General features: G+C 36.6%; 3 protein-coding genes across 11 annotated transcripts; 1 reads left to right on the top strand and 2 right to left on the bottom strand.

The window, feature by feature from the left end:
- Nucleotides 1-814: 814 nt before the first annotated feature.
- On the top strand, nt 815-7,549 carry LOC111803790 (transcription factor TCP24). Of its 8 annotated transcripts, XM_023688342.2 has the most exons (6): nt 815-969; nt 1,229-1,305; nt 1,852-2,025; nt 2,129-2,288; nt 2,371-3,966; nt 7,203-7,549. In XM_023688342.2, exon 5 carries the CDS (start codon nt 2,560-2,562, stop codon nt 3,922-3,924), a length of 1,365 nt encoding a protein of 454 aa, XP_023544110.1. In that variant the 5' UTR covers nt 815-969; nt 1,229-1,305; nt 1,852-2,025; nt 2,129-2,288; nt 2,371-2,559; the 3' UTR covers nt 3,925-3,966; nt 7,203-7,549. The 8 variants fall into 8 exon arrangements, with proteins under 8 accessions (XP_023544110.1, XP_023544107.1, XP_023544104.1 ...); XM_023688339.2 differs by having other exon boundaries at nt 1,852-2,039; nt 2,129-3,966; XM_023688336.2 differs by having other exon boundaries at nt 2,129-3,966.
- Nucleotides 7,550-8,882: 1,333 nt separating this feature from the next.
- On the bottom strand, nt 8,883-14,949 carry LOC111803792 (F-box protein At5g46170). 2 transcript variants are annotated; one of them, XM_023688346.2, is made up of 2 exons: nt 9,757-14,949; nt 8,883-9,260 (listed from the first exon to the last, which is right to left on the bottom strand). In XM_023688346.2, the coding sequence occupies exon 1, from the start codon at nt 10,997-10,999 to the stop codon at nt 9,776-9,778; it is 1,224 nt and encodes a 407-aa protein (XP_023544114.1). In that variant the 5' UTR covers nt 11,000-14,949; the 3' UTR covers nt 8,883-9,260; nt 9,757-9,775. The 2 variants fall into 2 exon arrangements, with proteins under 2 accessions (XP_023544114.1, XP_023544113.1); XM_023688345.2 differs by having other exon boundaries at nt 8,883-9,263.
- A 145-nt stretch (nt 14,950-15,094) lies between these two features.
- On the bottom strand, nt 15,095-20,140 carry LOC111803789 (KH domain-containing protein At4g18375). The gene is made up of 8 exons (XM_087127824.1): nt 19,985-20,140; nt 18,800-19,402; nt 18,058-18,552; nt 17,329-17,568; nt 16,971-17,240; nt 16,576-16,634; nt 16,365-16,461; nt 15,095-15,604 (listed from the first exon to the last, which is right to left on the bottom strand). The coding sequence occupies exons 2-8, from the start codon at nt 19,382-19,384 to the stop codon at nt 15,473-15,475; spliced, it is 1,878 nt and encodes a 625-aa protein (XP_086983950.1). The 5' UTR covers nt 19,385-19,402; nt 19,985-20,140; the 3' UTR covers nt 15,095-15,472.
- Between the last annotated feature and the right edge of the window lie 1,526 nt (nt 20,141-21,666).

Raw genomic sequence — 21,666 nt, forward strand, 5'->3', positions numbered from 1 at the left:
TCAACTAGACCTCCATTTCACTCATAATTACGATACCACCACTACATTGATTTCAAACCTAATAATCACCCTTCAATTCATCTCGATCTAGGTATAATAAATTTAATACGTGTATAATATATAGTTTTCGTGTCACTTTTTTCCTCTATAATTAGAATGTCTATGCTCGTGTAACTATATTCAATTTTATACTTTTTCCATCTCGTTACTGTCTTCATACGAGAAACAGAAAAATAATCGGTCAAAAAGAGGTAAATTATGCATAACACGTGGCCAAAATAGTCACGAAGTACTCAATCGAGAACCAGACGACTATGCTCTTCATTTAGGCTGTATCACAAACTAGCCATAACGAACCTATCAGTGGTGTGAGCTACCATCCCAAGGAAAAATAGTTCTCTAACACCAAAACTAGGAACGTCCATGCAAACCAACGACTCCACAACTAAAAGACAGTCGAACACGACTCGCCATTCAACCAATAGAGACGTGAAAATTTATGATCTTTACTATGGTCCTCGTTCATTTTTATTCTTTTTAAATATTAGAAATATATGAAGATTTGTTATGTTGATAACATTATTATTAATTTTTTTTAGGTAGAATGAATATTTAATTTAAATTGATATTAAGCTAAGGTTTATTTGCTTTATTATTGGTTAATGTTATTGAATGTTTTTAGGGGAAAGAAAACCAGAAGAAAGGGGGGCATATTTAATGCGGGGAACGGCGGAGTGTCGGAGTTTTCCCGATAAGTCCGGTGACAAAAAAAAAAAAAAAAAAAATAATAATAATAATAATAAATATCTCCTTCATTTATTCACTGTCTTCTTCTTTTCTTCAGTTCTTCGCTTTCATTTCACAACTCTTTCTTTTTCTCTCTCAATTATCCCGCCGTTCCGCTCCAACTATCTTCCCGGACTGTAGACTCGATCGTTTTGTTTCACAAGGATTTGAAGCGCAGGCATCGTATATTCTCTATTCTCTACGAAATTCCGCTGTCTTTGTATCATGACACAATTTTTTATTTGAAATTTTGTCTATTGCTATCAAGACGTGATGTGATTTTAGCTTGGAGGTTATTGATTTTAGCTTTTTATCTATTGGAACCAAGACGTGATGTGATTTTGAAATTTTGTCTATTGCTATCAAGATTTAATGTGATTTCAGCTTTTTATCTATTGGTATCAATACGTGATGTGATTTGAAACTTTTGTGTTACTTGCAGTTCGAGGAGAAGAAAATTACATGTCAGTGCTTGAGAGATTGAGCTGCTTGCGGGCTTTTCTCTTTCTTGTAATCGAGGTATATATGTTGTTTAGAGAAAGATAACCTAGCTAGATGAGTGTGAATCTAATCTAGGCTCGGAAATTCGTACGGTTTAATTTCAGTTTTGTGACTGTGTATATTTTGTTTGATTTTTCGATGGAATAGTTGAAATTTGTTTTTAGTCTCTCGTTTTTCTATTCAACTAAAATTTTGAGCATGAAGAAGATGATTTCTACTTTCAGTGGTTAATTTCGGTTCAAGAGAATACAGATCTGCAAAGGTTTTTGAATGTAGCTGAGTAATTTGAAGAAATTAAACAAAAAAAAATTGTCCAGGTTATGTAAATTCTAGGTTTAGCGATTTGCCTCTCAGAGATGAACACCTGTCATCTGAATTATTGATGTATGCGTAATCCGTTCTCCGGACCCAACCTTGTCCTCCAGTTTAATAAATTTAATAGTTTCTTGTTCGTGCTAGTGTGGATAATTTGGAAACATGAATTTGTTGGTTTCTTTTGATTTTTTTTAATAAAAAATATTTCTCAGAGTTGTCGTGTTAATGTATTTTGTCTGCCATTTTTAGGACCAGAGATGAAGCTTTAAATACTACGCAAGGGGAGTCTTGTTAGCTCAGATCCGTGAGTTCTTGCTCTATTTCTCTACTTTCTCCTTTCAAAAATGTTTTCCAAGCTCTGAAACCGAAAGAGGAATACGAAGAAAGGAGGTGAGATTAAGCCATATTAGACGGTGTGAAAAGGTCCGAAGTTGGAGGTTCTCTTTAAAATGGATATTTTACACATTTGTAAAAGCTCATCTTCTTTAATAAAACGCTTTTAAGCTCATCTTCTCTGTCTTTTTAGGTTTTAAGATGAGGCTTGCAGGCTGGAGGAAGCGAAGCTGAGAGGTCTGAGATAACCAGCGGTTTTTGCCTCTGGGGAGCACACAATTTCGGGAACTTTTGGGAGTTTTGAACGGAAGGGCTGCCTGCTCTGCTGACTAAAGATTGTGATATATCAAAGGGTAAAAGAAGGCCTTTTAATTACTACACAGACAGCACAAAGTAAAGAGGTACTCTCTGAATTATCATCATCAATATGTGCAGAATACAACCACCGCCCCTGCCGTATTTCAACATCTGCCCTACTTATTTCTCTCTCTAGACGACCTGCACCCTCCTCTCTCTCTCTCTCTCTCTCTCTCTGTGTAGAGGTGGGATAAAAAGCATCTGCCAAGGGTCAAAGGGGTCTTCATTTACGGATCTTTGTTTGAGTAGTTGAGGAATGAAAGTGTTATGGAGGTGGTGGATAATATACAAGAACAACCGCGTAAGTTCCCAAGGTTAGCAACTGGCAGAAGTAGCGACTCCAATAAGATAGGATTAAAAGGGATTGAGAACATTCAACCGGAGGATGAAGAAGACAAAGAATCAAAAAGGGTTGGTGGTAGCACCGCGTTAGTGGGCAGTGGAGTTGTAGTAGGAGATGATGATGATGGTAATCAGCTTCGTGGATGGCACCACTCCCGGATTATTAGGGTTTCTCGAGCTTCGGGCGGGAAGGACAGGCATAGCAAGGTGTGGACTTCAAAGGGACTTAGAGATCGAAGGGTTCGGTTATCGGTAGCGACGGCGATTCAGTTCTACGATCTTCAAGATCGGTTGGGTTTTGATCAACCAAGCAAGGCTATCGAGTGGCTGATCAAAGCGGCCGCGGATGCAATAGCAGAGTTGCCTTCGCTGAATGCCTCTTTTCCGGAAACTCCAAAACAGCTGAGTGGTGAAAAGATTAGTGTCACTGATCAACCCGGGTCGTTAGACCCAGTCGAGCAGAATCAGAGCCAATTACATGTTTCCTTGTCCAAATCTGCTTGCAGTAGTAACTCCGAAACCAGTAAGGGTTCAGGTTTGTCTCTCTCGCGGTCTGAGGTTCGCGTGAACCGCCTCAAAGCTCGCGAAAGGGCGAAAGAGAGAGCACAAAAGGAAAAGGAAAAAGAACAGGACTCTTCTCGCATCGCCGATCATAATCTCACCTCCATGGCCCCAAATTCATCTTTCACCGAGCTACTCTCTGGCGGTGCTGCAACGGTTTCAGCTCATCGGGACGCCGGCGTGGCTGTAGAAAGGCAGTGGCAGTCATCGACCGTTGCTATGGATTACTTCAGCTCGGGAATTCTTGAGTCGTCCACTTCTAGAACTCACCACTCTTCGGGATTTTCCGAACAAATGAATTTGGGAACTCCGTTGCCACAAACCATGTCAAGCACTCCATTATTTAGCAGCGTCTCAGCTAGTGACAATAATGCGGAGCAGCTTCATCATTTCTCTTTTGTTCACGATGGCAATATAATTCCCGTGGCCACAACTCAACCGGCGGGTGGCAGCGACTACAACCTCAACTTCACCATTGCTTCCAACCTTCCGGGTTATTATAGGGGGACCCTTCAGTCCAATTCATCACTTTTGCCTCATATCCAGAGGTTTTCTCCTGTTGACGGATCCAATTTACCTTTCCTCTTCGGAGCGGCGACTTCTTCGGCTGCTCCACAAATGGAAAATCATCATCATTATCAGTTTTCGCCTGCATTTGACGGTCGTTTGCAACTCTGCTATGGAGGCGGAAGCCGGCAGTCGGAACAGAAAGGAAAAGAAAAGAAATGAACTCCTTGTACAGCATATTCCTCTCAGCCTATCTTCTTCCTGGTAAGCTTCAAAACTTAACAATACTCTTTTTTTTTTCTTTTTTCGTACGGTTCTCTTTTCCTTTTCTTTTTCGTTTGGGTTATTGTTAATTGCATTAGCTGCTTGATTTCTTCGTAGACTTCAAAAAAAGTAGAGCATTGGGCCAAGGTTTGGTTATTGTTTCAAAAATAAAAAATAAAAAAATAAACCCAATAATTTTTTCGATTGCTGTGAAGTGGGTCCGGTTGGCTGTGACCTAAGTTGCTTCTCTCCTCTCTTCTCATGAGCAACGAGAAGGGCTAGGCTTTCTATTCGCTGTGCCATGTGTAACTCAGTTTGTGGAAATACCGCACTTGAATAATGGAGCGGATTTCGCTTTCCACTTGCAAACGGCCGTTAATTGGCAATGCTGACACCTCGGGCTCAGCTAATGTTAGCGCCTCTTCTCGAATGGTTAGATTAGGTCTTGACTTTGGGAAACAAATGCTCTTTCCTTTTGTCTTCGGATTTGAATTTGAGAATTACGACAACCTGACTTAATACCCTAGAAGCTCCATACACACATGGATTTAGAAATGACTGCTTTCTACAGAGAACAGCAAATGACAAAAACTTACAAACCTCTATTTTTAATTATTTTACTCCATATTAGTTGAAGTCAATTTGTGATCTTTCTTTGACTGTCAGTTATCACAGTTGATGAGATATTTCTTTGTATCATAACTCAAATTTTGAAGACACTGCTATTAGAAAAATAATTATAAAAGAAAAAATAGAAGTGTTATATTTGGCCAATAAAATTAAAAGTTGCACCTTTGTGATGAACCAAAGACGTTTGATGCATAACTTGATAGTTATCGTCTCCTCAACATATATTTTTTTTTCTAATGTTAGTATATTGAAATGTTCTTTATGTCTGAGTGTGTGGTTCTTTTCACTAATTTTAAATACAATCTAACAGTGTATTTACTATTTTTAGAGTAAATTTATCTAATACTTCGTGTAACAGTTTGGTTGTACTAATAACATTTATTCTTTTTTCTTATTTGAGTATTGCAATGTTAATAAGGTAAGAATTTCAACCTCATTGGAGAATGCCACGTTATTGTTATTTGGACTAAACTATGTTAAATTCACCAGTATTCTAGTTCAATTGAACTCTCCTTTTTTTCTCCTTTTAATTAAATGAATGGTGTCAAGTTTCCTCGTTTGAATATAGTTTAAATTAGGGAATCCTGTTAATTAAATAATAAGTTTGTTGTTGCATCATACATACCAATTAGTTTGATTTTTCTTTAGTGCATTATAGATCATGGGGCCTATTTTTCTTTTTTCTTTTTCATAAAGAAACTCCATGCTGCTAGGTTATGTTATTATCAATTTTTGGAGTAATATTATACGTGCAGCTGTTCAGAAAAAACAGATTATCTAGAAATAGCTTGCATGCTATCTTACTTTCTAAATGGTCATGCTTACATCTTTAGTGAACCTTTTGTGAGTGTTTGTGGAAGTTCAAGCAAACCTGTTGTAAGGACATTTCAACAGCATTTAGAGATTAGACCCTTCGACGGTATTTGTCTAAGGTTTGGGTTTAGATATATTGTTTATTTGTACTATTTCTTAAATTTAAGCTAAGCACGTTCAAATGGGAGAAAGAGACGGTACCTAAAAACTTAAGCAAGCTCAAGATGGACTGTTGGGGAGATGGGATGCCTAGAAACTTTTTTTTGGGTACTTTTGTTACATTAAGAAATAATATTCTAACCAAGTTTGCTCATCAACAACTTGAGTTGATCAGTAATCATGGCGGTTGATATTATAAAATTACTGAAGTTCTAATTAATATTCTATACGAACAAGTCTTTTTATTCCAGAATAATTATGAAAGATCATGTCCGTCAAAAAGGAAAAATCATAGGAGAGAAGAAATATATAATACTCGAATTATAGAACAGGTCAGAGTAATGCTAAACATAGGAGAAAATCTATAGTTTCTTAATCTTCTCGTTTGATATGGAACAAAAGATTAAAGAAGCATAATATATTGGAACCATAACCAAATTGTATAAACTATTGATGTTAAAGAATTTCTCGGCTCCTTCCTATTAAAAAATTAAACCTTGACCTTGGCCCTGACCCTGACCCTGACCCTGACCCTGTGTTTAATAGCGTGGTTCTTTGAAACATGGTCAATTATCTGAAACCTGAAAAGAAAGCATGAGGTGTTGGTTAGTTGGATTCACTCCAACATCAAAGCTACTTCAACTCTCTGAGTGAGGAAGAAGCTATAGATGAGTAGGTAATTTGACAGACGACACAATCCTTAACTTTCGCAGGTAGAAATGGTGGACTGTAACATGCCCCAACATAATAATGAAAAGGGATTCGGAATGAGTCGTCAATGGAGTTTTGTAATCCTTGGCAATTGTTGTTAGTCGAGCTTGATCATATCGTGTCAAGCTTAAAATGTGCTGTGGAATTAGCACAATTTGTGTCATGAAGAAACTCCATAACATGTTACTTAGAGGGGGTGGTTCAACCAAGCAGTGTAGGATGTAATAGTAACAATGCTTCTTCGAGTGTTGAGTATGCTAGGTGAGCTGATTGATGCTTTCAGGATGCTATTCAAAGACTACGAAGAATAATACTCAAAATATGTTTTCAAATTTCTTTGACAAAACCTGTGGTTTCAGTTATCTGTAGTGATATCCAGTCTTTGAATTTGCTCAGGAGCCCAAGATTGTTCAATTTTCTCCTATCTGTAGGCTCTTTTTCATGAAGGGCTGCATTAGGAATAGACGTCCCATTTACCTAACTTCTTCAACTTGATTCATGCTAGTCACTAACATCGAATAGCCACTTAGAACGACTATTAAGGTAGGATATCAGGACAGATATACTTTTCCTTATGCTGCAAATTGAAGAACTGAGTTCATTGATTTGTGGAGTGCTCCATTTCAATAAACTGGACCTATATAATAATAAATTAGAATTGGTTGATTAGACACTTTTCCTTGAAGCGGTTACTTGTATATATATCCTGTGGTTGGATCTATTTAGAAGAATTGAATATAGTCTCCAATATAGCATTTTAGAGACGACTTGAAGTGGTTACTTAGAAAGCTGCTAGATCTCTTTTAACTTGTGGACCTTCCCCGTGTCTTGTTTCTGATTGCATGTTACAAGCTTTCCTATTTTCTACTTACCAAGAAGAAAAGCAACCAAAAGGCATAATGAAAATAATGTTTGAATCATAGGAATATGAAAGCGCAAGAAGGAAGAGTGAGTAGAAGCTGAGGCAGGTACTGTTCAACTCTGTTGGTTCTGTTATTTGGTTGCTGCACAGGAGAGGTCTGAATTTAAAGCACAAAGTATTTGCTGTCTGGAGAATTCTTTTCCAAGTTTTGATTGTAATTTCCCTTATTGTTTCACATGTGGTGTTTAAATCTTTTGATAGCCTTGTTTTGGTAGCTGTTGTGTGCAGTGTTTTGAGCACTAGCAGTTTTTCCCGTATAATTTTCCCCTTCATTTGTGGATCTGTTTTGTATTGCCTTCTTGTTGGAATAAAAATCCCATCGTAAAAAAAACGTTTTTCCTTTCGTAATCTTGATTAATATGTGTGCTTTTCTGGAAGATAGTTGGATTATGTTTTTAATTTTCTATTTTTAAAATTTCTAAGTTACTATCTTTTAGTTTTCAAAATTTGACTCAATTTTTTATAAACCATTGGTAATGAATAACAAAACAAACTTTTTTAGGAAGCAATCGTTTTTATAAGTTTAGTATTGAAACACCAAAAATCTGAAATGGAATAGCTATAGAATGTGCCGAGATTGAATAAGCCAAATGGCAACCTCAGAACGATAGAAGTCATAGTTGAGTTGCTTGGCTTTGATATTTAATAAATAAATAAACAAATAAGCACTTCAGGTACAAACAATTTGATGAAAAGTGCTTAATACACATTTTTATGGACTTGTGTATTTTACAGATGAACTCTCCTGTTGTAGAACTTGATCTATTTTTGGCCTTGTTTAGAGTCTTTACCAACGTTCACGTCTGGGTTTAATGTTTAATGAACACTAACCATGTGTGGCTGAAGGAAATGGCCAAAACATTCATCTGTCTTTTGCTTGCAGGCACAGGGTTTGAAAAACAGTAAGCATCATGGATCAACAGTTAAGAAGCAGAGCAGCATGGGAAGAAGCAGGTAATTGCTATCAAACTTAATGGTTTCGCATGTTTGCCCACACAATGCTCCACCTAATAATATATCTGGCTATCAAAATAGGAGAGATTAGCGTCTCCGGGCCCTCCCAAATCTCCCTTTCAAAACCCATAATGTACAAAAGATTCAACTCACTCTCACTCTCACTCTGCAATAAATCATTCCCAAAACCCGCAATGGATAAACACTCTACAGCGCCCCCTCTTTTAAAAACCTTTGCATCCCAAAGTCCTCTCTTGTTCGCTGTCCATAATTTTGCATCTAAAAGTTGCAACTGGTCGGTACTACATTCATCTAAGCTTTCAAACTTTAATGGTTCAACTAATCCTGAATGGGTGTCCATGATTTTTGGTAATTATTTGATAAGTCTCATTCTCTTTTATTAAACCCTTCTCATTTGTCGTTTAAAATCTGATAGGACATTGGATTAAAAAGAAGAAATTTGTGTTTCAGACGAAGTCCATTTCGACCCAGAAAGTGTTTGTTCCTTCCAATGTCAAATTGAAGGTTGCTAAATGATTCAGCGAGAAGTGTCATTATTAAGTCATTAAGATTATGAAACTGAACCGATAATTTGATAGTGCATGTTCTGTTACATTATAATGGATAACATTTTTTGCAAAGTTCACCAAAGCTCTAAGGTTTACGATACGAGCATTTCTACCAATTCATCAACTACTAAACGGATTAACAGTGTAAGGAGAGAAGCTGCAATGCAATGTGTCTATGACATTAAGGGCTGCAATCAATTCATAAGGATGCAATTGCTTGATAGAATAGAACTACATCATATTCACATATAAGAAACAAAACACTACAACAACAAGGGCTTTTACAACATCATCTCTATTTGTATTTTTTGCACTTTTGCAAATAGTATTATCGACCAAAGGCTAAGTAGAGAAGAGTTTCAATTATCTCACTTGTTCAAGCAGAAGTCGCCCATTCTTCAAAATCCAAAATCAACCTTGGATAGCTGAGCCTGCTGCCGTTTGATTAGGCTTCCTCAGACTTGCCAATTTGGTGATGCATGAAACCAGATGTACTCCCCTCACAATCAATCTTCCCATTATCTGGATCCACTCTTCTGCTGATTGGGCACAAGAATTTAAAATGGTAAACAAGTGAATGAAATGAAAGCAGAATGTAGAAATTGTAAGACAAGCCATTTTGAACTAACTAACTCCTTACATTGAAGAAGAATGGTGATACTACCCTGTACTAAAAATCATGGGGAATCGACTTCATACTTCGATTAAAGACGAGGGGCATGGACAACATGTACAAATAGAAAATAAGAATCATGGGGAAACGACTTCATACTTTGATTGGATTATATACAGCATCCTCACGTGTAACTAACAACTTTCCCAAGTCAACGTCCAGATCATGAGAACACTTCTCCCAACATATTGCAATATAGTTTTTCAAAGAAAAAAATCCAAGCTTATCCGCACGATTTTAAATATCAGAGAATCGTAATAGTTATGTTCAACACGAACAGTAGTGATTGATTGGCCAGGTTCTTTAACAAACTTGGTGAATTAATAACTATATTTTTATTAATTTGGAAAGAGGTTTACCTCAAATCCAGTTGAAGTTTCAGAAAGAATTCATCTCAAGACAGTAAGTTCTCCTTTTCACCAGCATCTTTGCAGCGGTTGCATAAGGTTCCTCAAAAGCCTTTGAAAGCCATGACCCATCAGACACCTCTTTCTTTGTCATCGACTGCTCGCTTGGACGTATCGCAACAAGAGTTGCCCCCTTCAGAATAATCCCACCAGGCAATTCCAAGTGAGGCGCATACCAAAGCCTCATATTCAGGGCTGGAACAAGCGTTCTCTTAGAGGCAGTTGAAGCCGATAAGGGCTTTACTCTCAACTCTTCAAGCTGATCCTTGTTCATACACAACATGCCCTGTCCATCTGCATCAGTCAGAACTAAATTGTCCAGAGTCTTATGCTCCGCAATTATCGGCTGCAGTAAATAATGCCTCGCCGAAGCAGCAATTAGTGAGCTAATCGTCCAAACAACTCTCAATTTTAGCCCTCCATTAGTATAAAACGATTCGGGTATGCTCCCGCTGTCATCAGCTGCTGCGCCATTTCCAGAGCAGAACCCATCAGTTCCATTTTCTTGCATGTTCTTACCAAAAGACCCAGCGTGAACCACCGATGCAGCACCCAGGATCACACAATTATCCAAAGTTGATCCGAAATCAGCTCGCCATTTCAACAAAATGCCGTCGTCAATACCCAATTCGCCGCTAGGAAGCTCGATTCGAAGGAATCGAATTTCGTTAAAATTCTTAAGAACTTGGGTGGGCGAATGATGAGTCACACCATTTTGACCACTCTCCCCATCTTTTTCCCTCCCAACCGAAAGCGAAGAGGTCGACAAAGAAGACGAACCGGAACCCAACCCAGAGGATGTCACCCGTTTCGGACCCAAGAACTGACCTAAAGCTTGAAGCGGCTTGACAATGCCACCAAGAACCATACGGAACAGATTAGAAAAGCCACTCCGAGACTTATCAGAAGACGAAGAGGCGGAGGAGAAATCATCATCGGATATCACACAGTCAACTCGTACAACAACGTTATCAACCTGAGACACGATAGAGTGGAATCTTCGAGAAACTGCACAACAACGTCCAAGAGCCTTAACGTCACCAATCCTATTGAAAATCAACAGAAGCAGAGAGTCGGGAAGACGATCAAAGTGATCACTAGGGTAGGTACAATGGCTGTAGCTCTGGCCAAAAACGCCGTCCTGTGAGGAACAAATTCTGGAGGTCGGATCGAGGCGTAGATAAGAACAGGACATGGCTCAGAGTGAACAACCAATATCGCTCAGATCAGAAGAAAGGAAACTGAAAAATGAAAAGCTCCGCAACAAAGAGATGGGAGTCAGTTTCTGAAACGGACGGCAAGACCATGATCGGAGCTTTGGCAACAGAGAGAGAGAGAGAGAGAGAGAAATGGATGAAACCCTAATTTTATATGTCAGAGGAGAGAGATAGAAAATGGTGGGATGAGATCGATCCACGATTTTGTTAACTATTTTAATATTATTAAAAAGAAAACATATTCCTCATTTCACAATTCAACAAACTATAAAATTAAACAAACAAAAAAGAAATACATATTTTTACTAATTTCAACTAATTAAGAAGTCTAATCAAATCTTCAACCAAACTCAACTAATTTAACTAATTTACCAATAAATGCTTGCAATTATGAATCAACCACAGCAAATCACTCAAAATTACCCACCAAACCAATATATCTTATTACTATTATTTATTATTATATTACCTTCATATTATAATAAAAGGAAACATGTGGGAACAAGATGATGGAAAATAATATAAAGTTGTTTCTAGCAGAAATAAAATAAATAAACACCCGACCACATCATTTGACTGATTTATTATTTTATGAATAATAGTGTGGATTAGTTTTCACGTTACAATAAAACTATAAATTTTTCTTCACCTACCATCTATCATTAAAAAAAAAAAGACTTGAGCTAATTTATCTAAAAACATGTTAATCTGAATATTAGATCATAAAAATAAGAAAAATGGACATTTTATTAATGAAACTAATTAAATAAAGAAATGTAAAATTTAAAGGCAATAAATGATTTGGGGGCTGCCCTTAAATTCCTCGACCATGGATAGACAACCATATAAGCATACAATTATTGTTCAAACCATTAACCACAAAATTAACTAATTAATTTTCTTACGTACAAAATTAATTAGCAATTTAATTATCAATTAAACTATAAGATACTGAATAATAATGGGATGCTTCTAAAAAAATTCTGGAAGTTACCCATCTTACCTCAAAATCAAGAAATAGATGAACATTTAAGCAAATACTTTATGGGGAAAAAAAAAGCAAAAAAGCAAATATGGACAAATTTTCTAAAGTTCCTAAGCTTTACTCCATTACTACGAAGAAAAGAAAAATGCTAACCATAATGACTCACTTTCTTCTAAACTAAAAGATGAGATTTGAAACATCTTAAGAACATAGGGTAAGAAGAATCAAATTCATAAGAGGCCATGATCTGTAGAAATATATATATGAATAAACCCACTAATTTATCTCAGGCACAATTTTCCTGTTCTTTGAAAGCTAAACCTGTGGTTTAAATAACTAATAATCAGCAATAAAGCAAGAAGAACATGATCCAACAATTTCAAGCATTGTAGTTTACCTACCCTTTTCTGGCTACACTATACATCATTCATCCTACAACTTAGTGGTAAGCACCTACCAACCCTGAAGAAAAATAACTCGAGACATATATGCGTGTTCAAAAGATAATATAAACCAAAATGTTAGAGATTCAGATTCCTCTACCCTGACATGTTAAACCAACAAGAGAGTGCCTAGCTTTTGCTCCACAGTGATTTCTCAAAAATTTAAAGAAATTCCTCTAAATACAAAAGAACGGATTCAGAGATGATTATTCCTCTGCCTTTATCCTTCAATCAAATGCAAGTGGGCAATTTCAATCTAAACAAAATAGTGCTACATGTACTTCATAATTTAAACAAAAAAACATTATGAGCTAAGATCATTCACAAGGGATCCAACAACATGATCCACATCCATAGATTAATCCATGACTACATTTTGCTACACATTTTTCTAAATCTCTCCCTCCTAACAACAATCACATTTTCATCCAATGTCATCCTATTTGACATACCTTTCTATCCCCTTCATATTCAAACTTTGAAAGAGGGCATAATAGGATTCTAACCACATAATAATAATAAAGGGCAGGGAGTAGCCACATAACTAGAGGTTTGTTGATGAAACGCCAAAAAAGCATTCCAGCAGTTGGACCATAAACTAGCTAACATAGGCCGCATTAAGTCACGATGCAATGCAACGGGGTTTCATTCACCACAATAGAAAGCTAAAGGATAGACATAACAGAGGGCAACTATACTTGTGAGGCTTCCAGTTAACTAGTAAAAGAAAGCTGTCACTATACATCAGAGGGCAGCAGATCATAAGTGAGATCAGTATTTATGCACTGTGGCCGAGAGTTCCCACTGCTAAAGTTACTGTTTATGTAGGACTGGCCAAGGAAGAGAATAGAATGTAATGCTAAGACATCAAAGAGAAAGAAGAATCCAGTATAGCACAAGCAACTATAGGTTTTAATGCGCTGCATTTTCCTAAGTCCAGGGCAACATATCAGACATCCTAATTTTAACATGGAGGAAAATATATGCAAGAATTACACCATCAATGCTTAATGAAAACAGCCTAGTGATCATAGTGATTATCAATCTTCAGCAATGTACAAAGGTAGCAGATCTTGCACCAGGAACTAGATACAGGAGTGTGGAAAATCCCATCACCATAACGTCAAGTTCACTAGAAACTAAATACAGCAGATCTTCCTAAGGCTCAATCAAAATATGGTAGCAGAGGGAGAAGGGTAAGATGGAAGTTAATATCAAGATAGGGCCAACTTTTTGGCTCTAGAGTGCAAACTGAAATTGTCAACATGGAAGATGGTTTGGCACATATTAGAAAATCACAAATGAGATAATTTGATATAATCAATTCAGGAGAGAAGCTATTGTGCCATCAACTACGATAAAAGAGGAAGAAACTTCAAACTTCGATTGGTTAGGTTTACTCATGCAGTCATTTAATTTCTTTGCATGATACTGATATGAATGTTAAAAAACATTCCCACAGGAAAAATTCTTAGAAGGCATCAAAGAATCTACACAAGATGATCTAGGGCATGGAAACATTTTACTGTATCTCTTACATACCCTAATGGAGTAAACCTAACCACTCATCCTTCAGTAATTCCTCTTTGAAATTAGTAATTTTATTGGCTAGGAAATAGAACAATGTCATTAGAATAATGAAGTAGACCAAAAGAGAACATAAGAGAGGGATTGAGTTGCACGTGAAAGCTCTACGATTGACTACTACAGTAAAAGAGTGATTACAAAAGGAATTGGAAACAAGGACAAAGTTAGCGGATAAAAGTTGTGTTTTGAAAAGTAAAAAAATCAGGTATACATGTGCTTGTGTGCGGTTAAAAATTTGTTAATAGGTTGTTTTCCTGTTTGGAATATATTTTTGTTTCAAATAAAAAGAAGTGTAAAAAAGATAATAACTTTTATCATGTTCTTGAGAAATAAAAATTGAAAGAAACAAAGACGAGATTCTTCCAAATTATAACTTTGAGAACATTACGGAAAAACATTTTTAAAACGATTTTTGAAAAATGTTCCATACTGTACAGGCACTTGTTTTCAGGTAAGTGTGGAATTACTGTAGAAAGATAGAACCAATGCCAAGCATCTCTCTTTCACATCCACCTAAGACATTGGGCTAAACTTCCCTCCAGAAGTGAAGAGCACCAAACCCCCTTGCTCCTCCCAATGAGAATGCTCTAAAAATAATTCTCACAAGAAAATGGAATCAGCATATTATTAGGGAATCAGTATTCAGGGAGTGAACCTTCTCATGTCCAAGGAATTTCAGGCCCAGCTCAGCATATATTATGGAATTTTTCACAGTTGGCTATTAAACAAAGGACATGAGGGAAGGCAAAATATCAAACAGAGGTAAGAAAACAGAGTTTATGATGCTATTTAGCACCTACCTACTGAGATAGTAGGAACAGTGACATGAAGTACAGAACAAGGAATCAAAATAGAAACTTCTTTGATGAAAACTTCAGTTAGTTCTGGAAATAATCTCTTCTATTGAGGTGACTACTTGTCATAGTTATAAAGATCTATAATAGGCAAGAGCAATACCAACTGCATTGAGAATAATGATCAATGCTTGAGAACTTCTTCCACCAAGAAACTGAGTAGGAGATAGAATGGACAGAAAAATATCGCACACAGTTATAAGATTGAGAATAATGACCATACTGGAACCCATCTGGCATAATCATCATATAATGTGAGTACGACAGCATTGGAAATGAGATGAAATCCCAACTGATAAAAGATAAGGCCAGATATACAAGTACGAAAGGAAAGATCCTATACGTTCTAAGAATCCACAGAAGAATAGATTAAGAAACAAAAGCTCTAGGAACCCTAGATATGAACCAGCTGTAGGTCCTCCCATTTCATCCTGACAAGCATTTAATGGGGAAAAAAACTCAAGAACTTGAATGCGAGAAGAGGTACCCTCTCCAGAACTGAACCTAGGGAGATCTACAGAGGATGAACTGAAATGGAAGATTTACATCTAGTAACCTTCAAACATAAGGTCATCTTCCTTCTCATGTAGCCATTATAAATGCCTGAATCAAGTTTTCAGCTGTGCGCTTCTGTTCAGATGTACCAGATATAAGAGCAATACGATCACCTCGAGATGACTTAGAGTCTGAAATCTCTATCAGCGCTCCTGATATCTGAACAATGAACAAGAATGTTATACGCTCACTACTCAAAATTGCCACATAACAAAAGAATAAGCATTGCAAGGGTTAATTTTGTTGGTGGTAAAAGTGTTTCACTAATCCCAAAAGCTTTTCCAAACAATCTATAAGTCTAAGAAATATGCGAGAGAACAAACGTGATATGTGTCATGGAGAAGAGAAAAGGCTATTTTCAAGACATTAGAACAACAGAAAAATTCAAATTTAGTTATTATTGAAGCACATTGGGTATATTTTTACACATTCCAATCTTTCAAGCATACTAATGTAATGATGTAAGGTTTTTAACAACCAACATCTTTCTATTCTAATAGCTTTACTCAACATAATTCATCTGATAACCTAAAATTTTAACTGATGCATCACAAAGCCTATCATGCTACGGCACATCTCTGCTTCTTAGAAAGCAGAGTCTTCAGAACAACAGAAGAAAAAAGTTCCACATCCTCTGTAAGAAAATCTAAAACCTAAAAATGAAAAAAAGAAAATAAACACTATCCAAGTGGGAGATTGGAGAACAGGGAATTCTTTCACTTTTTCATCATACATGTACATATACTTGGTGTGACATTAGAACTGTTTTCCAATTGACCGAAGTAAGAAATATGTGATTAAAAAAAGAAAAAAAAAGAAATCATTCCTTGAATATAACTAGCATCGTCACATAAAAATAGTCGTAGAAAAATTGAAAGAATATCAATAATTGTAAAATGAAGACAGCAAATAAACCAACCTTCCTAATGTTGGCGATATTAGCCCCTCCTTTTCCAATAACTTTACCAGCGGCATTTGCTGGGATCAACATCTCAAGAGAAGATGGAGGAGGCAGCCTACACATAAAAACAATAAATGTAAACATGTTGCTTACAATTTGATACGTAAACTAAATAAATTAAACAACAAAAACATGTCGCATTTTTAAATAAAATAAGGTGGACACTAACCCCCCTCCAAACAACTTGGATGAATATGAGGGCATGGATCCATAGCCATTGTCTCCCATCTGATACAAGTACAAAAAGGTTTTAATATGCCAGAAAAGATCAGAAAGTGGAACAAATAAATCCCTTCAATATCATCAGAAAGATATACACCACAGATAACGATAATAAATGATCTTGCTCTCTCCCAAAAAGATAAAAACACAGATACCCATATCGAAGTTGAAGCTGTGCATCTCCCTCAATCATCGCATTTTGACAAATGTTGACCTCATCATCTAATTGGTACTAAGCAATTGTGTTTTTCAAAAAAGACTTGAGTAACGATTCTATTACTGTTTGCAAAAAGAAAGGTACTGATGTGCTGCAATCAATAAAAGTTCGCTTATGACACCTACCGACAGTGATCCATATCCATATATGCTACTTGAAGAGAGAGCGCCTAAACCGCTTCCACTTTCAGCCCTCTGATCATAGCCCATTGGTGGAGCACCAGGAGAAACAGAAGGCAATACAGATGGCATCGAAAAACTGGAACCAGATGAATACATGGAATCAGTACCGACAGCAAGGTTATGACCAACATCCCTCTCTTTCAAAGCATCATCACGAAGCCTTAACACGATCTGGACCAATGCATCTCTCACACTGCCAACATTACCAGTTACCTGCAAAAATACATTAAAAAATAAAAAGTGCAAAGTAAGAAAAAACTGCAAAAAGCATTCAGGACTAATTAACATTCATAAAGCAAACCTCAACAAGTTCATCATTGGCAGCAGCACACTTAATTTTGTCACCCTTAGAAATACGGATATCGGCTCTAGATGACTTCCGAATCTCATTGATGATTGAACCACTTTTTCCAATAATACAACCAATAACTTTAGACGGAACAAGTAGTCGCATGATCACCATTCCACCTTCATCATCATTAATCTTCTCTTGCAGCAATAACACAGTTTCAACGGCCATTGATTTCAGATCATCCAAAGACTGAAAAAAGACAAGAAAAATCAAGATTGTCGATGTATTATTTAAAATAAATAATTGGTTCCAACATGAATGAGAATGCAAATAAAAGAACCAAACAGCAAGCTAATGCTCCACACATAGTAAGCAAGTTGAATATCATGTTTTGACGACTTGTGATGCCAATATTTCAGATAAGACAAAGGGTACGGTACAAAGTGAGAGAAGGTCAAATCTTCTTTTTTCCTGAATAGAAATGTATTCTGGAATTCTACTACGTTTGATATGTAGAATGTCAGTTCCCATTCTTCCATGTTCGTTTTGCAATAAAATTATCAAGAACACTTTTCAAATTTTGCAACCAATGTAGAATTGTGCATATTCATGTTTTGATTTTATTCCAAATTCTGCAAATAAGCCCACCTTCAAAATGGTATATAGAAGACCAACATGCAATCAAAGACATTGGATAAATAGAACTCTTTTTGTCTCTTATGAAAGAAGTGATAGTACCTCAAATGACGAGATAGTGATTAAGCATTCATCACAATCACGCTTGGAATCATCAACTTCCACACAAGCGCCGCTAGCTTGCCTTATGCTTTTAATGGTACCCCCACCCTTACCAATGACACGGCCAATGTTATCAAGGGGGCATAATAATCTAATCACCAATTCCTCCGATGGAGGATGACTGCTAATACTAGAAACCATAGGAAGAGCAGATGAATAGAGAGGCCATGCATTCCCAGAATCAGGGTAATCATGAAGATCCTGGACATGTTGGGCACCAAGCATCGGTGGAATAGATCTGGGAGGAAGAATGGGATCTGCACTTGGATATAGTCCACCTGTTGAATACAGAGGAACATCTGACGGGATAATTATACTAGGAGGGGCTTCATTTACATTTGTATCAAGAGGAATCTCTTCTCTGGGAGGGAACTTATACATAATTGAAGATATTGCAAATAGTGCCCGTCTTACTCCATCAGGTTCACCAGCTATCTAATTAAAAGAAAACAAAATGGTATTGAGATCAGAAAACAGCACCACAAAATTATTGGAACAGAAACGTCCATTCAGGATTCAACGTTTGAAGCATGATGAACATATAAAAGATGCTACACAACAATATCAAAAGTGATGATTAATTAGTTCACATGAAAAATACGGATGGATATATCACATTGGAGTTACATAATATCAACAGTGATATTAAATAAAAATTGGAAAGAGAGCCAAATGAACAAACCATGACGAAATTGTCAAATTCCATGGCACATGAGTGAATTGGATCAGAGGCATCCTTGGGGATGATTCTTATACTAGTCCTTGTCTTGCTTCTAATCTTTTTAATAGTTGATCCTGCTTTACCAATGACATTAGCAGTTTGGCTCGAAGGGATGAGAACTTGGCATTGTTCCTTATCCCTCAGATTCCTGTCTAAATCTCCAGCAGAAGCCAGCGCATTAGAAATAGCAGCATGAATTTTAAGAAGAGCATCCTGGGCTGCACATAATGTTTGTCTGTCATTGAACTCATCATCAATGTCCACATCCTCCTTATCCTTGACAAAGCAGAATATTGTTATAACACGGTCCTTGGCACCAGGAAATGGATCAACCACCTTAATCTTTGCCCTTGTTTCTTGTCTTATTGAGTTTATCACTTTCCCACTCTTACCAATAACACTTCCAATGACCTCATCAGGGCACAGTATTCGGTAAACGACCAGTTCATCACTAACCCAGTCATCTTGGTTGGTAATCCGTCTCTTGTGGCTATTATTGTCTCCATTGTTGTCCCTCTGACCATAAGGTCGCTTCCCACTCACCATTATAGAATTTCAATTTACCTGCAGCCGCAAAAACAAAAAAAAAAAAAAAAAAACGACAAATGAACAATCTGCTGAAAATAAACTCAATCAAGTTTTCTTGTTTTTATTACATGAAAACCAATAAAATGTAATCGTCATATTCGATCCTAGTAACCAGTCAAGAAACGTAGCACTCCCCCCCCCCCGGGAATAAAACCATGAAAGAACTATGTGCACGGACCAAAACATTATCAAACTCGATTGAATTTTTAAACAAAAAATATAATGGAATCTAAACACCGAGCATAAAAAGCCTTGTTTTATGGGAACTTACAAGACCGTGAAAGTCTTCGACCGAGTCACAACCACAACCTAGTCGACAGCATTTCAACTCATTCCCCTTAGAGAAAAAAAATTAGGGCTTCCACCAAAACCAAAATAGTCCAATGGATCATGTAGCGGTAAAGACACTGGTCAAAGCACGACTAATCTTGAAAACCATGAACACGTTTCCTAAACTAGCGTTTATATGGTAATTGGAGGGAAAAGGAAAACCCTAATCCACAGAGCTACAAGAATCACCATGAATTTGACAAAGAAAAACCAAACGGAAGAAAGTACCTCGGCGAAGAAACGAAATAGCTGCACCACCACGGACAGAGGCCGCCGATGTTGCGATGATTGGAGTTACGACACTGCGAGGGTTTACAATACCCGCCCTTTGTATTTTTTGGGTACTTAATTGTTCTATTGTTCCCGAAAGTCGTCACTTCGTGCGTTATCCGCGAGAGTGAGATCTCGGCCGTTGGATGTTCTGACCTTTCGTTGACATCTGGACGATATCTTCGATCGGACGGTTATTAATTTCTGTCGTTTTTACGGTCCGCTGCAGCCGCATGCAACCGATGGGCCATATACATACTGGAAATGGTGCGCTTTGTAGAATGGACTGAAGATCGTGTAATTTATTTTATTTTTTTCTTTTTAACTCTACATTATATCATTGGAGATGGGTTGCTATTGAGGATTGAATCATTAACGGACGTTAAAGCCACGGTTGAGTGCAAGTGTTCAACGTTCTAGATGAGTGACAGTAACGAGTAAGAGTTTGACGACAAGACTCGTTGAATTATGGGTTGTGTGAGTCAACCATCAATGTGTTGAGTGTGATCGTCAACTCCTAGCTCTATAGTGTGCCTGTGTGGGTTAACTAACAGAGTACGAAAGTAAGAGACGAAAGAGGGTGGCATGACATAGGATTATAATCTACATACATTATGTAACAGCCCAAGTTCGAGCCTACCGTGTTATATGTTAGGGAGATCAGAGTGTGTCTTCTTTAGGTTTTATGGGCTTCTCCCATGAGATTTTTTTACATCTTTGTAAATAATGTTTCGTTCTCTTCTCTAACTAACGTGAGATTTCACGATCCACCCTCTCCTTAGACGCCAATGTCCTCACAGCACACTACTCTCATGTCTGACTCTGATATCATTTGTAAAAGTCTAATTATACTACGAGTACATATTGTACTCTTTAAGTTTTATCCTTCTGACTTCCCCTCAAAATTTTAAAATAAATTTGTTAGAGAAACACTTTTCGCGTATTAATTGAAAATTTCAATAAAATTTAATTTAACTTCATTGGTCGAAATTGTTTGAGTCATTCAAATATTTATGAAATTATAACGAGTCATGTTTTTGTTGTATAATAACAAATATGGATAAAAGATACCAATACTAGTTTTATATTTGTCCCATTATTACTTTGTTTTTAATTTCCTTTTGAACGTGGTTAGTTACTTAATCAACCCATTGACGTTAATTACATATTTAATTATAAAATATAAAGTTTGTTCATGATTGTGACTACTTATCTTATTTATTGAAAACATAGTAATTATTTAACGTACTGATTATTTATAATTACCATTTTATTAAAAATTATTTAATCATCTAATTTTTAATATTAATAATTTAAAATTAAATTAATTATTCAACCAAATATCAAAAATTAATTATCTACGGGATATTTTTTATTTAATATGAAATTTTAATAACATTCGTAGACATCTTATTCTTAGGATCATATTCCAAAGCATATTATTGTGGATTTTATACATTTACAAGTATACTAAAAATATAATGAAAAAAAAAAAGACAGAAAATTGAGGAAACATGAAAGAAACGAAAGTTTCAGAAACAAATGTCCGAATTGATGTTTAAATCTGTTGAGCATTTCCATTTTGATCTGAAGGAAGGAACGGTCCGCGTCCACACAAAGTTTTAATTTCCGATTGATTT

This window comes from Cucurbita pepo, chromosome 10 (genome assembly GCF_057944985.1).
Source record: "Cucurbita pepo subsp. pepo isolate OVF chromosome 10, ASM5794498v1, whole genome shotgun sequence".
In the NCBI taxonomy this organism is placed as follows: Eukaryota; Viridiplantae; Streptophyta; class Magnoliopsida; order Cucurbitales; family Cucurbitaceae; genus Cucurbita; species Cucurbita pepo.

Bases quoted from the DNA above. Each gene is read 5' to 3' on its own strand.
- LOC111803789 (XM_087127824.1), bottom strand. From the start codon at position 19,384: ATGGTGAGTGGGAAGCGACCTTATGGTCAGAGGGACAACAATGGAGAC. The intron at 16,462-16,575 runs GTTAGTGTCCAC...TTTTATGTGTAG, and splicing joins TCCAAGTTGTTTGGAGGGGG to GCTGCCTCCTCCATCTTCTC. The intron at 15,605-16,364 runs GTTGGTTTATTT...TTCATTGTTCAG, and splicing joins ATATCGCCAACATTAGGAAG to ATATCAGGAGCGCTGATAGA.
- LOC111803792 (XM_023688346.2), bottom strand. From the start codon at position 10,999: ATGTCCTGTTCTTATCTACGCCTCGATCCGACCTCCAGAATTTGTTCC.
- LOC111803790 (XM_023688339.2), top strand. From the start codon at position 2,560: ATGGAGGTGGTGGATAATATACAAGAACAACCGCGTAAGTTCCCAAGG.